General features: G+C 40.4%; 1 protein-coding gene across 1 annotated transcript; it reads left to right on the top strand.

The window, feature by feature from the left end:
- The first annotated feature begins 1,389 nt into the window (after positions 1 to 1,389).
- On the top strand, positions 1,390 to 14,752 carry LOC133458700 (uncharacterized). The gene is made up of 6 exons (XM_061738873.1): positions 1,390 to 2,785; positions 6,881 to 7,116; positions 7,597 to 7,716; positions 10,564 to 10,588; positions 11,519 to 11,563; positions 11,736 to 14,752. Exons 1-6 carry the CDS (start codon positions 2,764 to 2,766, stop codon positions 11,996 to 11,998), a joined length of 711 nt encoding a protein of 236 aa, XP_061594857.1. The 5' UTR covers positions 1,390 to 2,763; the 3' UTR covers positions 11,999 to 14,752.
- The last annotated feature ends 1,995 nt before the right edge of the window (positions 14,753 to 16,747 follow it).

Genomic DNA, 16,747 nt, shown 5'->3' on the forward strand with positions numbered 1-16,747 from the left:
CAGGGCGGGAGAAATGGTTGAAAATCGGAAGACTACCGCATAGATTGGGAGTGTTGCCAGGTATTGTCTTACTTACGTGATCAAATCAGCCGCTTTCATGGGCGCTCCTATTTCAGCCTTTACGGCAAATGAATGAATGCGGCTCAGAAACAAAAGTACTGAGTTTGAGTATTGGGTGAAATTAAGGGAGAATTCATTTTTATAGTCTCTGCAAAACAGAACCGTAAGCAAAAAAGGCGACTGACCTTTTTAGAAAAGTAAGGCATTTGAAGTTTAGATCTTAATATTTCAATTTTTCCACAGTTAAATTGTTTGAAATTCCGTGTGCTTGTAGTGATTCTAGTTGTGAAGACGGCTATATGAGGCATTGGGTGAAATTATGGGAGAATTCATTTTTATAGTCTCTGCAACACAGAACCTGAAGCAAAAAAAAGAGAATAGTGTTTCATCCTTTTCTTTTACAGTAAGAGTGTGCAACTATTACAGTGGAAGTATGGGTAATGGTAATGAAATAAATATATGAAAAAAAATATATCTGCATTACCTCAAACTCAGTAACTTTATATCTTTCTGTTTGTGTTTACTATGTTTTCTCTTGTACATTATTCATTTTTCTAAATTTTATATTGCTCTTTATTTTATTATTTAGCTATTTATTGGTTATTTCTATTTTATTTTTTTGTATAAACCGTTGAGCGTGTGTGTGTTTGGCTGCTGCAGGATTGAATTTCTCCTCTGGGAGATCAATAAAGTACGACGGAGTATTAGGGCCAAACTAAGACAAAAAAGGAAATTACGAGAATAAAGTCATAATATGAGAATAAAGTCGTAACATTACGAGAATAAAGTCATAATTTTGCGAGAATAAAGTCATAATAGAATAAAGTCGTAATAGAATAAAAGTCGTAACATTACGAGAATAAAGTCGTAACATTACGAGAATAAAGTCGTAAAATAACGAGAATAAAGTCGTAATTTATGAGAATAAAATCGTAATATTATGAGAATAAAGTTTTAATATTATGAGAATATAATTTATGAGAACTCTAACAGGAAGAGCATCTTCTCCCTGTGTTAAAATTAGGAATATTGAGCATCTTGTAAAGTTCTATTTATATATTTATAATATATTTAATATTACGACTTTATTCTCAAAATATTACGACTTTATTCTCAAAATATTACGACTTTATAATGGTAATATTATGTCTTTATTCTCGTAATTTTACGACTTTATTCTCGTAATTTCCTTTTTTTTTTGGTCTTAGTTTGGCCCTAATACTCCGTCGTAATAAAGTCTTCTATTCTATTCTATTCTATTTTATTCTGAGCTGCATTGATTCATTTACCGTAAAGGCTGAAATAGGAGCGCACATGAATACCAATGATGATGACGTCTGGTTTGACCGCAGTCGTGAAACTTCTGTCTGGGCAGCTCAGCCATTTGCGTGTCGTTCAAAAAGTCGAAGAATGCTGCATTTTTCCTTCAGCTCGTTCTCGTAGACCCAGGAGTTGCAGATTTTTTTCGTCTGCCTCGGTTTTCCAGGTCTTCTGTTTTTGATTCAAAAAGGCGAGCCGCCCGTTTCGCAGCTGACGCCAGCAGATCGAGTTGCGCCTCGACCTCAGTTTCTGGTTGAAATGCGCGTTTCTGCCTCTCCGATACGAGTTGTGTTTGCAGACACGTCTCGTTCCACTTCTGAAAGTTTGCCTTCGATTGTCACAATGGAGATGCTGTTCAGTTTTGACCCAAAGTCCGAGCGGAGAGACTTCAACTCGAACAGCACGTCGGCCAGGCTGCTGCTGTTAGTTTCTGTTTCTGCAGCAGTTTCTGCAGCAGTTTCTGCAGCAGTTTCTGCAGCCATCTTTGTCGGAGTTGTCGTCGTAGCTGCACTTGCCCTGCGTCTTCTAGTGAACATTTCGTGGGATTTTTTACAAAGTTTGTGTTCGGTTACGTGGAGCTCTAGTCCTTGTCCAAGGTCCCGCGAGACCCCCGAGATTTTATTTGCTGAAAATATGAAGCTTAATTCTAAGCTTAATTCTAAGTTTAATATGAAGCTTAATTTGCTTATGACTTGGAATCTATTACCCATTTAATAATTTACAATTTTACCATAGAGAATGTTTTTCTGTATGGTAATTATTTCGGCCGGGTGTTTTGAGATTTCGGAATAATTTTTTGAGATTTTCGGCAGAATGCCGCGTTCCATTTGTCCTCGGAAGTGGGGATTTCCCAGTTCCCAGTAGGATTTTTCAACTGGAACGCCCCTCGAAGTGGGATTTCCCACTGGGAAAGTGGGAGAGTCTTCACCACCCCCGAGTTCACATTCCGAGATGGCTGCCCCGGTTGTAAACAGTAGAAGAGAGCTCTGTAAAAATTCGTAGCACTTCATTCTAGTTTTGGTCACACTTAATCAGTCGTATGCAAGTATTGTTCGGCATATATATGTTGCTATAGTGTAATTTAAATTTTTCATGTGGTATATGAGAACTACAATCTTGTTTACCTACTTTGTAACTGGAACGCTGATAACTCGGCTGTGACGTCATTCCGAGTTCCGACTTCCGAGGTAAATGGAACGCAGCATTCCTACCCATAACTTTTCCGTACCCGAGTTGAGTGCGCATGCGTGTAGCAGCAACTTCATTTTTTTCATGTTTAAATCGCGTTTGGGCTGACAGATCTGGCAACCTGTCTTCTCTTGGTCTCCGATTCTTATTCCTCCCTTCAACGCCCTGCCAGTTCCATCTGAGTTCGTGTGCAGCATGTTCAACAACAAGTACGCCGGTAAGTACACTGAAGGTGGGAAGTTTACTATTATTGATAAAGCACATTTAAAAACAACCAGCAGTGAGAAAGTAAAGATCCGATTCCTCGGAGGGGAGCGGGGAGATGCTGTCTGGGGTCGGGGCTGCGCTCTCACTCACCTGTCAGGCCGAGCCACACGCAATTAAAGTTACTGAATATAAGTGAAAACATGTCCAGTCCATTGAGGTTGGTAGTGTGGGGTCTGATGCAGAGGTGTGGTTGGGGAGGGCATGAAGTTCCTTTTAAAAACTAACTTTTATAGGCTGTAAGGTGAACCCCGTTATCGTTTCATCCCGCTCCCACCTTTGGGAAAGGACAAAACACCCCAAGAGTCTCGTGGTTACTGTATGAAATTAAACCCTTTTCCGGTCGTGAGTAGGATAAACACGGGGACAACTTTGTGAGTGCTTGTACTTTAAAGCATGATTTATGGTTCCGAGTTAAATCGACGCCGAGGCGAGCCTACGGCGTATAAGGTACGCGGCCACGCGCGTAGTGCGGTGCGCTTCGCCGCGTAGCGCTTTATAAAGATGTGCGCTTTATCCGCGGATAAAGCCGGGCGCTGTCAACGGTGTCAAGCCGCGGCTTTCAATGCGAGTGGCAGGAAGAAAATAGAAGAACATTTAAATATCACAATATCAAGCTTGTTTTCTGTTTAGAAAGTACAAACGTAGGAAGATTACAAGTAATCACCCATCTTTTACTTGTCTCTTTACTCTTTTAGGAGTTTCTTTCAGGAGCGCACGGCCGGGTAGTGCGGTGAATAAAGGCTGATTTATGGTTCCGGGTAAAATCGATGGTTCTTGTATGGAACAGTTTATGAATACCATAGTTGATATTTTTGGAAAATTCTGTGACAAAAAAAATTATTTTGTTTGTGGAGACTTTAATATTGATCTTTTGAAATGGAATGAACATAAACCAACAAATGACTTTAGTAATACAATGTTTTAGTTTTGATTTAAGGCCACTCATTATCAAACCTTCTCAGATAACTAAAAGTTATCATTGATAATATTTTTACTGACATTCATGGCCCGGTAAAAAGTGTTATAATTTTAAGTGATATTAGTGATCATTTTCCCATATTTGTGGGTCTACATAGTTTAAAGGTTAAATCTTCTGTTGGCTTGATTGAGCATACTTAAATGGTAAGAATAAGGAACCGGGAAAGAATTGAGGCTTTAAAGATGGACTTAACACACTGTAATTTGAATGAGGTGTATGTTGAGGACCCTACTCAGGCCTATGACTCATTTTTGTCATTATTTTCAGAGTTAAGCAACAAACATTGTCCTATTAGAAAGTGTTGGGTGAAGGGAAAATATAAAGGGAAACCATGGATGACTAAGAGCCTACAAAAGGCATGTAAAAAGAAAAACGTTTAAATAAGATATTTTTACATCTAAGAACCACTGAAAGTGAGAAAAAGTGTAAGTTATACAATAATACACTTACTACTATTATGAGAAGACAGAAGATGGAATATTACAACAAATTACTAGAGGACAGTAAAAACAACATTCAAAAGACTTGGAAAGTAATTCATTATATGATTCGAAACAGACAACAAATCAGAATACCCAAGCTATTTTTTGAAAGGCTCAGGGGATACAGTGGATAGTTTGAATAATATTGCTGAAGAGTTCAATCATTATTTTGTTGGAGTTGGTTGTAACTTGGCCAGTAAAATTACTGTGTCTAAGGATAAACAAAATATGTTTGATGAACTCATTAAATGAAACAATAATACTATGTTCCTCCCTGGAATTGATGATACTGATGTAATTGATATTGTAAAAAAATATGAACGCTAATTCAGAATTATGTCCCTCACGGCACTTCATAGAATATTCTGTTGGTATTTATATTGATTTACAGAAGGCATTTGACACTATAGATTATAGTATATTATTAAGAAAACTAGAGAAGTATGGGTTTAGAGGTGTGGCTTATTCTTGGCTTAAGAGCTATTTGGAAAATAGACAGCAATGTGTACAAATAAATAACACTGTCACAATTCAGGGGGTCACCTGTGGCGTATCCCAGGGATCTGTGATTGGTCCAAAACTGTTTTTACTTTTATATAAATTATATTTGTAATGTCACTGAACTGTTAAAATTTATTATTTTTGCAGATGATACAAATATGTACTGTTCTGGGAAAAATCTAAATTTAAAGTAACTTCTGTCCTCAATTGAAAGGGAATTAAAAATTCTTAAAACTTGGTTTGACGTCAATAGGTTGTCACCTAACATTAAAAAAACAAAATTCATGGTTTTTGGAAACCGAAAAGAAATTTATGGGGATATTACACTAAAAATATGTGATTCTGAAATTGAAAGAGTATCTGATATAAAATTCTTATGGGTTGTTATTGATTGTAAATTAACATGGAAACAACATATTATATACATAAAAGGAAAGATTGCAAAGTAAATAGCAATCCTGTATAAGTCCAGAAATATATTAAATCATAAAGCACTACATTTAATTGATTGTTCACTAATACTACCTTATATATATATATATCGTATTGTGTGTGAGTGTGGGGCTCGACGTATAAGACAACAGTAAATGCTATAGTCCTCTTCCAAAAATGAGCCATATTCGTATTATTAATAGGGTGGGATACTATGAACATACAAATCCATTGTTTAGAAAATCCCATGTCATGAAATTTTATGATTGGTTTATTATAAAATATTGCAAATAATGTATAAAGCTGCCTTTTCAGTCACTATTTTTCGATAATGTTTGTGTTTAATGTTTGTAGTGTGATGTGACTGAATAAAGAATTTCAATCAATCAATCAAAAATACTAATCACTACAGATAAGCTAACTAGTGTAATTATAGTCCCCGATTTACATCAGAATATAAAGAATATATTTATAAAAAAATGAACCATGAATTACCAAAATAAACTTCTTAACAAAAATAAATCTCCTCTTACACTAGTTTCTTCTGAGCGTAATAAGATTTTGGTCCGTGGGTCGAGGCGCGGTCGTCACGTGATCCCGTTGCACCAATAGGATGCGCGTTGCTAGTAAACAGAACGGCAAAATGGCGTGTTGTCTTCCGGTTAATGGCATGATGAAAACCAGCCTCGCTTACAGGTGAATGAGACATGGGGTAGTTTTGTTGAAAATGTGCTGTCCAAAATGTCCTGTAAAACTGGACTCCTGCAAATGCGCGTTCCCCAAAGTTTGTGGGGGCGTGGCTTTGGACGGAGCGCTGACGGGAGGGGGAGGAGGGGGCGGGGCTTAGGGGAGGTGCCACTTTCAAATCTTGCTAGCTCTCAGAAGTTGCATATAATACTTTTTTATAATATCTTTGTTTTTTTTATACATTTCTCTTTGGTTTACTTTGTTTTTCTCACCTTCATTTTGTGTCACCAATGTATAAAATATGCACAAAAAATAGAATAGAATAGAAAGCCTTTATTATCATTATACTTCTACAATGAAATTAGGCAGCAGCTCCGTCAAAGTGCAAAACAAATGCAAGACTATATAAGCAAGTAAACTGTACACAACAAAAATGAACAAAAAAGTAAACATAAATATATATATATACACTATAAGAAAAGAGTGAATGGGAGAATAAAATAAAAATGTACATGAATGGGTGGAAGAATATTGCACTGAAAGGATGGAAGAGTATTGCACATAATTAAGGACATAAAATCATTTCTGAAAAATGTCTCTTTTAATATGAGAGCAAACATTTTTAACATTTTTCCTTTAACAACCTGTCGGAGTAGTAGTATGATTAAATGTTGAATAATGATATAATACGTTTTTAAGTTTTTATCCTGCTAAATAATTTAGAAATATATTTTGGTCATTTTAAAATACTACCGTATTTTAACGACCATACGGCGCGCCGTGTGGAAAGGCGCACCCTCAGTTTTGTGTGTCATTTCTGTATTTAAAACACACACACGGTGCACCGACTGAAAAGGTATTTTAGGACTCTTAATGTTTGAGATACTTTGACATGTCGCTCGTGGGCCAATCATCTGTTCACCATCGCCGCTGGACTCTGCTCATCTGAACCCGTGTCCTCTAGTTTCAGTGCTGCTGCTCCTCCAGCTGACGTGGTGGATCGTTTCAGCTGCACCGATGGTTTCAGCTGCACCGATGGTTTCAGCTGCACCGGAGGTTTCAGCTGCACCGGCGGTTTCAGCTGCACCGGCGGTTTCAGCCATCAGCTGCAACGTGACCCGCCTTCCCAACGGAACTATCCGGTACCAGCTGGATGGGCCTAGCTCCCACGGCTGCATCACCTGCTGGGAGGACGTCAACGTAAGTCAGCATGTGGCTATTTGATGGTGTCTGTTGCTCCAGGCTGCTTCTGAAAGTTATCATATGAATCTGTTTCGAGAGAACTGGGCTGTTTAATTGTTTTGGGGGGTTCATTGTACATGGAGGCTGCTCAAGAACCTCAACGATACGCTGCAATACCACACCTGGCCACACGGAGCCTCCGTGTGGCCAGAAGTCAAGAAGAACTGGACAAACCCTCACTTACCCCTTTTTTCACCAAACCGGTTCCAGCCTGGTTCTGCTTCTGGTTCTGGGCCAGACCTCTAGTGGAAAAGAACCAAAACGAGGGTCGAGTTGGGCTGAGTAGGTGCTAGTGGAAAAGCTCCAAAAGAGTCATAACGAGTTTTATTTAGTTCTTTGTAGAACAGTTTACGCCTTTTATTTTATTTCTCAGAACTGACATCGTTGTGAATGTTTTAACTTCAGTTTTATTTGATAAGCCACTTGATCTGTTTCCAGAAAACCGTCATCGCCCGGGGCAACCGCTCAGTGAGGACTCTGGTGGACGACTTGCAGAGAGACCACATCGACCTGAAGGTCTGCCAGGACTACCTGCTCTACTGGAGGGACTGCCCGGAGGTGAGTGTGGACACGTGTGGACACGTCTGGACACGTCTGGACACGTCTGGACACGTCTGGACACGTCTGGACACGTCTGGCTGGCAGCTCCAACCTGCAGCAGAGCGTCACCCTTCATCTCTGCAAATGAGAACATGATTAGAACGTTAAACTGTCAGAAAGTTTAAGAGTTGTTGAGACATCCGCTCCTGGATGAATAACAACTTCCTCCAACTCAACAGCAGCAAGATGGAGGCCATCATGATCGGCAGGCCAGCACGCAGCTCCCGAAGCTCCGGCCTGCAAACATGCACAAAAGAGAAAAAAGGGGGGCCAGCACAAGAAACTACAGGAACGATGGACAAAAACGATAGCTATGAGATATTTATAATAAATAAAAATGGAAATGGAGAAGAGAGGAAGGGAAGAGGAGAGGAGAAGAAGGGTGAGAGGCACCGCCCAGTGGATCATGTCGGTGCCCCCCTGCAGCATAAGCCTATAGCAGCATATCTACCACCAAGCTATATTTGAGACTAACTATTATAGTCTTGTTCTATAGCTGCAACTATGACTACTGACTCTAACACACTAGAGTTTACACTAACTAGAGGTTTACCAACACCAGCTAGAGGTTTACTAAACACTAACTATAGGCTTTACTAAACAGAAAGGTTTTAAGTTTAGTTTTAAAGGTGGAGGTGGTGTCAGCCTCCTTAACCCAGATTGGAAGTTGGTTCCATAGTAATGGTGCCTGATAGCAGAACGCCCGCCCTCCAAATCTACATTTGGATACTCTAGGAACTACGAGTAAACCTGCACTCTGAGAACGGAGAGCTCTGCCAGGAACATAAGGCACTATCAGGTCTTACAAATAATGCGGAGCTAAGCCGTTCTGGGCTTTATATGCAAGTAATACAATTTTTAATTGGATTCGGAATTTTACATTCACTCAGTTACTCACTCACAAACAGAAACACGTAAATATAAGCAGCAACCTAAATTAAATGTGGACGTTAATGTGGAGTGGCCGTTGGAAACTGACAGTGGTGTCTGTAGACGCCATGAGATGTAACATTAAAGTTAGCTTGGTACCCGTGGCTTGTAGCAAAACGATCTCCTATCTGAACACAAAAGTGATTTTAAAAAGTGACTGAGGACTTCACTGTCCATCAAGGACATGTATCCTTCTCCTCCTCTTCCTCTTTTTATTTTGTCGATCTCTTAGCTGTTTTCAAGTTCAAATTTGGCTCCAGGCACTACAGCAAAGATTACGTCCGACACTAATTCAAATCTTCCTTTTCTTCTGTGCCGATTCTTCTTCTTCTCCTAATAAGGTGGATTACAACTCTTTGTGCTACTTAGCGCCAACTACTGTACAGGAGGGACATATCAGTCAGGAGTCACTGATTTCAAAACGCAACTGGCTCCTTTCGGCAAGACGTGCACGGTGCCCTGATGTGTCAATCATCTGGGGTGGCACTTGGGGGGACCAATCAGATTCCAGGGGGGTCCAGTGCTGCCCCGGCCCCCCCTCTAGCTCCGCCTCTGAGCACACATAACCCCTGTTCTGGCCGAACTCCACTGGCTCCCAGTCCACTACAGAATCCAGTTCAAGGTCCTCCTGACCTTCAAGGCCATCTGCCAAAAAAGCCCCAGCTACCTAAGTGATCTAATCACTATCCATAAACCGTCACGCACCCTTCGCTCCAGCCACGCCACTCTCCTTCATGTCCCCTCTCCACGGCTCGTGACGATGGGACACCGTGCCTTCTCTGCCTATGGAACTCTCTACCTGACTACCTCAGGAATGCTCCTTCTGTGGAGTCCTTTAAAACGGGCCTTAAAGGGAAAGTTCGGTTTTTTACAACCTGGATCTTATTTCTGGCATTTTTTATGGTTGTATACTCACCCAGAGGTGTTTGGTGTCATTTGGAGTCCTTCGGAAGATATTAGGAGTTTTTTGCGAGCCGCTTCTCCATATAACGGTAGCGCATGAGGGCACGGCCGGACACAGACGATGCAGCGTCTAAATAACACATGATTGCCGCGAAACTCTTCATTTCTTTTATGAATCACTCTGTCCTCCGTTCAGTGAGCTCTTCATCCGTATACTCTGGCTCAAAACGGTAAGGACGTCCATCATATTCAAAGTCGTCGTCCACAACCTCAGAATTTGACAAATATTCAGACATGTTTCAAATAACTATCAGTAAACTAACAGTAGGAACTCCAGCTGTACACGGAGCTGTGTCTGGGACGCGCGCACAGAGATGACGTCATGAGTTCAGAGGTCTTGTTTACAAACGGATTTATTTGTTACACACACAGCCCCAGATGTAGACAACAGGTCCTGGAAGCAGATCTAGTGATTCATAAAAGAAATGAAGAGTTTCGCGGCAATCATGTGTTATTTAGACGCTGCATCGTCTGTGTCCGGCAGTGCCCCATTCACTACCGTTATATGGAGAAGCGGCTCGCAAAAAACTCTTAATATCTTCCGAAGGACTCCAAATGACACCAAACACCTCTGGGTGAGTATACGACCATAAAAAATGCCAGAAATAAGGTCCAGGTTGTAAAAAACCGAACTTTCCCTTTAAAACACTCTTCTACAAGCAGGCTTTCCCCTGAACTCTTCCTTGACCCCTTTTATTCAAATATTTGTATTTTTTATTTTTTTGCTGCCCACGTTTTATCTTACTTAGTAGCTAGGCTTTGTCTTAGTTTCTTAGTCTTGTTTTTAGTCTGCTTTGTAAAGCGCTCTGAGATCTGTCGTTTCAGGTGAAAAGCGCTATATAAATTGAAATTATTATTATTATTATAATTATATTTTAAATGTTTTTCTTTCATTCTTTGTCCCCTTTTCAGAGAAAAGATGAAGTGGCCTGCCAAGGTGAGAGCTGCACCAGAGTTTGGTTTTGTCATGAACCGGAATCATGAAAAAGAACCTCGTTCCCTGCTCTCCCTCTCCCTGACGTGGGGGAGTCTCTCGTCACTTCCTGTCCAGCTGAGTTCGCTACAACGAACCAAACTACTTTTTACTTTCGTGTCGGTTCGTTTTAAGTTAAAGTAAATGGAGTCATCCAATCGGTCTGGATGGATGGATGGATGATGGTTGATGGATGGATGGACGAGTTGCCACGAAAAAATTAGCTCGTTTGTTCAACACTCATCAGATATTCAGTCAAACAAAGTTTTGTGATGCCGTCTCATCAACAGACTAATGGTGTTTTTCCACTAGTACCTACTCAGCTCCACTCGGTTTAGTTCTTTCCCACTAGGGGTCTAACGTGCCGAGTAGATACTTTTCTGTATCTATTCTGCCGAGGTTCTAAATGGCTGAGTCGGGCTGTGATGTCATCACACTCCAGGCCACCGATTGGTCGGGGGGTTGGAGTCAGACGTCTGAGTCAGGATGTGACATCAGAGAAAGAGCGACTCTGACGGCGGTTTCGTCTTCTTTAACTCGACCAGCAACGGCGGCGTTAAAGTCTGCTCCGTGGTCCAACTCTGAGGTTCCTAAACCTGGTGCTGAGGAGAGAGTTCAGAGGGATCTAGACGGGCGATAAGGAACGACCAGATCCACCAGGAGGTTTCTCGGTCCACAGCTGCTCGCGGCTGCCAATGGACTTAAAAAATGTAAACGCCTTGTCGCTTGAAGTTGAGTTGAGATGCGTTAGAGTTGAGTCGAGATGAGCCGAGTAGGTACGAGTGGAAAAGCTCCTCAAGTGTTCTTGCAGACTGGACTCGGCGCTATGATAGACATTTCTTCACAACTCATCTGCAAGTCTCCTGACTTCCTGACATCTTTGTGTTTCCTTAGTGAACTGCAGCCGTCTGGAGTCTGAGGAACTTCGTCCAGCAGTCTGTAAGTCCACGTTTCCACTTCCAGCTTCTGCAGGTTCTTCCCTTAGTTATTGATTTATTCCAGACACGTCAGAACCGGCGTTGATAGAACATAACGACATTAACGAGTAGGAATCACACATGCACACACACATTTAATCTACACAAATACATCTGTTGTCTCTGTCTCTCAGTCTTCTGCCTGAACGAGCGTCTCTGCTTCAACGAGCTGACTGCAGGTCTCGTCATCGGAGGTCTCGCTGTCGGGGCCGTCGGCCTGGTTCTGGTCTCCTGGCTCATCTACAAGTACAGAAGCAGAAGACCCGGGTGTGGGGAGGCTTCCTACTCCGGACCAGAGGATATCAAGCTGGGGGGGGGGTCCTCATCATGTAAACCAGGGATCTCCAACCCCCGGGACGCTACCGGGCCGCACAGAAAGAAAAATTATGTTCTGTAGCGTCCCCGACTGATGATGGTTGACTCTCAAACTGTAAACTTCTCAGTTAAAAGTGCTTCAAATCCGCTACTGCTACTACCGCTGCTACTACTGCTACTACTAAATATTTAATCACTTTTCCAACTGTTGCTCTGCTTACTGCCCCCTATCGTTCACCACTGCATTATTATTCATTAAACTGGTCCGTGGTACCAGTGGCGTCAATTCAGTCAAAGCTAAGGTATGGCAAGCAGTGGCGGATCGCAGGTCTCAGTACAGAGGGGGCGGAGCATTCTCCATGGGCCCTTATGATAGTCATTTTAACGTTCAACAACATCATCCTACCATCAAACTACATTTATTCTCACTTTTATTGAGCCAAGCCTATAGGACTATGCTGCAGAAAGCAGCACACACACACACACACACACACACACACACACACACACACACACAGGCCTGACAGCTGTCAATCACACGGCGCTGAAAACTCAGATAGTCACGGACTGACTCACTTCCATCTTTGATACAGCTTAAATACAAAAAAAAAAAACATACCTGGTCTAAAATTACACAATCTATTTAGATAGATAGACACAGCGGTCGATAACATCATTTCGGAGCTCTAAAGAGAATAGACTCTAGTCTAGTTGACAACAACTCAAAGCTCATTCAAATAGGCAGCTGGTCAAAGCTACCACAACATTCTGATAAAGAAATTATTTATGAAGGTTACACTCACTCACCAATGGTAGTTGACTCTTCCATAACCCAAAATAATCCAGGTAACGTGGAAAACGGGGTAACATTAAAAACTTTGTACATGCTTAGTCCTCTTTTAAAGTTTAGCGCTCATTTCCATGGCAGCAAACCTGCCGAGTCGGCAAATTGGCTGAAACCGTTAAGGCTGATTTATTAATTTATTAATGCAAAAAGGAGAGAGAGGGAGCAGAAGAGAGAAAAAGAGTAAAAAAAAGTCAAATATTTCCCAGATTTATAAGAGGGTAGGGTGATTTGATATCTTACCTTAAGATGAACTTGCATAATTAATCCATCAGTGGCTAACAGCCTCGTTAATATCTTCTGCTGCTGGGGAAACATTGGACCCATCACTGCCTTCTTTTTTTGAAAAAAACAATTGCGGGGTTGTCTGCTCACTTTTCATTTTTGTAAGTTAGTAACACTGCAAAGAGCGCTAAAAACCAGATTGATAGCGACCACTGTCGTCAGGGACCTCACATTTCAAGATATGAGGGGTATACAAGTATTGGGAAAGATAATACCTCGTGAAATCCATCATGTTGTTCTGATTTGCATTTGTAGTTATTTTATACAACCAGTTTGGTTTTAAACAAAAGCATGGCACTGATCTATGTATTTTTGCACTAAAGGAAATCTTAGAGAAATATAATAGTCATAACTCTACCATGTTCTTGTGCTTTATTGATGCTTCTAAAGCATTTGACCGTGTTAATCATGTGAAATTATTTTTGAAATTGTCTAAAAGTGGGGTCCCTGGTTTTTTAATTAGAATCCTGGTCTACTGGTACTCGCATCAGACAATGCGAGTGAGATGGGGGAATGTAACATCTGATCCCTTCCATGTGACCAATGGTGTCCGCCAGGGCGGAATCCTGTCTCCCTTTCTTTTTAATGTGTACATGAATGATTTGTCTCTGATGTTGAATACATGTGGTACAGGCTGTAGAGTTGGTGACCTACTAATTAATCACTTTATGTATGCAGACGACCTGGTCATCTTCAGCCCTTACAGTGCTGGTCTCCAACAGCCATTGAGAACGTGCACACAGTATGGTGCTGACTTTGACATGAAGTACAATGCTGGTAAGAGTAAAGTTATGATTATTAGAAGCAGAGAAGACAGACAGTCAACCTTCCCTGACTTCCATCTGTCTGGTACTGCACTCAGTGTGTGCAGCAAGATCAAGTATTTGGGGCATATTATTGTTAATGACTTGTCTGATGATAAAGATATGTACAGGCAGCGTCGTAAGCTCTATGCACAAGCAAACATGCTGTGTCGTAAGTTTAGCATGTGCTCTGTATCTGTAAAAAGTGCATTGTTTAAAGCATATTGCACACCTTTGTACACAGCCCACCTGTGGTGCCGCTACGAACAAGGTAGTATAAGAAAGCTCACAGTAGCTTATAATGACAGCATGAGGCTACTGTTGAGAGCCCCAAGAAGCTCCAGTGCAAGCCATATGTTTGTTAGTGTCGGGGTACCCACCTGCTCTGCTGTTATGCGCAATCTGATGCACAGATTTATGTGTAGGGCGTCAGAATCAGAGAATGAACTTATTAATGTGTTGGTTAATCCTGTACGCAGTTCTGTAAGATTTTCGTCCAGACTGTGGAACCATTTTAGAACATGTTTGTATGCAAGCCTACACTGAATAGTGGGGAAAGCTCTGTACTTTGTATTTTATGTTTGTTTGTTTTTTATTCTGTCTTTGTTTTTATTATCTTATTCTGCTTTTATGGTGATATGGATCCCCTTGGGTCTGAAATAAAGATTTAATAATAATAATATATGTATTAAATAATAGAATAGTCAATTCAAATAGACACAGAGTAATTCCATAAATGTATTTAAAAAACAAACATGTACATTTCCCCCTGAAGCCGAGGTGTAGCGGCTGCCGTACCTTGCCATACCCAATTGTCGCCCCTGCGTGGTACAGAAAAGGTCGAGGACCACTGATGTAAACATTTTTATAAACTTAATAAAATGTGTTCTACTTTTATTTCTAATTTGTTGTTTTATTGCTCAGTGGCTGATTTTACATTTGGTGAAATAAAGTGATTTACTGATTTTGATAAACCTGGTCCTCTGGGTCCCTGGTCCTCAGGAACTGAGCAACAGATTTAAACAGATTTCCACCTGCTACTTTCCTGTAGCGCGATCCCGAACTTCACCACTAGATGGCAACAGCGACTTGGTGACTCGTATATACAGGTGAGGTAGTGGACAGGGGAAGGGGGTGCAGTCCCTGAGTTCTTGGGGGTGTAACCATAGACATATATACGTATATACGTTTATATGTCTATGGTTACAGAGTGCCAGCACACGCAAGAAGCTGTTTAAAACCGTTCTTCAAGGGTTTTAGCTCCCCAGCCCCAGTTGCAGTTATATAGTTACATTTATTGAGGGCAATAAGAGAAAAAAAAAAAAAGATTTACAATAACAATAGAAATATCAATATTTCCCCTTTTTTAACTTTTCATAACAATAATTAAACAAAAATAAATAAATAATATTAATAAGAAAGAAAAAATTAATAAATAAATAAATACAACAACACACCTCTCTCCCCTTCCCTCCCTCATATGATCAGTACATTACATCATTCCAAATCATTTAGCTTCTTTTCACATAATGCATAACAATACTGGAGCAAATGCATAATAAAGTAAATAATCAAGTCCTGAAAAAACACATTAATTAATGCAGTAGATGATTCAGATCATTATCTAATCTAATAAAGGCAAAAAATCAAAAAAAGGTCCCCAAATAAGGTCAAAGTCTCTAGGTGTTTTTCTAACAGAATACAGTATTTTTTCTGGAGTGATATATGATGCAAGTTCATGGATCCACTGTTTGGGTGCTGTTTTTTTTTTCTGATTTCCAGTTTTTTAAAAACGACCTGGATTTATAATGCTTACTTTTCAGGCCTTTAAAAACATGTACTGAGCTGGTACAGTATATATGGGAGCTTGTATGTATATGTGTTACAGAAAGAAATGACATGTATAAAAACTTCCACATAATGGCCTAATGACATCTCATGACTGCAGGTGACACAGAGCAGCACTGGCATGCAGACTAAACAATGCAGCTAAAAGCACATGTAAATATCACATAAAGCTGTGACAGTAGCACAAACAAGCACTGAAAACATGAAACAATGACAGACATGAGCTGCACAGTCGGTTAATTTACTGTTTGACATTACGCTCTCTCTCCTTGTAAACATGAAACTGCGAAACCTTAAATTCATATATATATATAAAACGTCATCATCACAGACTCATGGGACCACTAACGTCCTGTTAGTGGATCTGTCATCATTACCACTCTGCAACAGCATTTCCTGCTAGGATATGCCAGTTCTCTGTTTCTCTAATTTCAGCTTCATCACTCTGTATTGCTGCAACTGTCTACATGCTGCTGTGTGTGGCTGTTATATACGCATCATTTGAGTTGTTCATTTGTGCTTAAACATGTTCCTCTTATATATTTTTTCAGGACAATTTATAACAGTGTTAACCTCGAGGGCCTGTAATCTGCACATTTTAGATGTTTCCCTGTGCCAACATACCTGATTCAAATGAAAGAGTAATTAAAAGACTTGTACAGACCTTGATGACAAACTGATGGATAGGATTGGGGTTAGTTGTTGTAACCTCATTATTATTATTATTATTTCGTTTATTTCGGCATGTTTATATAGACACATTTCATCTCCAGAACATTATACATTGCATACTCAGCACATGACGAAAAGGGTACGGGAGAAGCTGACGCTTATCAAAGTCCCGCCCCGTTCTATGTAAGATTCATGATCACATCAACAACAGAATTCAGTAAGATACATAGTTTACCACATAGCAATTTGTCTAATTTCATCCTTCACAGTCCAGATAGCATGTATGTTTGTACACGTGTCCAGTCCACTCATCCTGATCACCGTTCCTGTGATTTACTACTGTGTCCACTGTTCAGTTATTTTTATGTCCAAGCCTCTT

The sequence above is a fragment of the Cololabis saira genome, chromosome 13 (assembly GCF_033807715.1).
Source record: "Cololabis saira isolate AMF1-May2022 chromosome 13, fColSai1.1, whole genome shotgun sequence".
Taxonomy (NCBI): domain Eukaryota; kingdom Metazoa; phylum Chordata; class Actinopteri; order Beloniformes; family Belonidae; genus Cololabis; species Cololabis saira.

Excerpts from the sequence above, each read along its gene's own strand:
- LOC133458700 (XM_061738873.1), top strand. The coding sequence starts at position 2,764 with ATGTTCAACAACAAGTACGCCG. Across the intron at positions 7,117-7,596 it reads CCTGCTGGGAGGACGTCAAC|AAAACCGTCATCGCCCGGGG; the intron begins GTAAGTCAGCAT and ends ATCTGTTTCCAG. Across the intron at positions 10,589-11,518 it reads AGATGAAGTGGCCTGCCAAG|TGAACTGCAGCCGTCTGGAG; the intron begins GTGAGAGCTGCA and ends GTGTTTCCTTAG.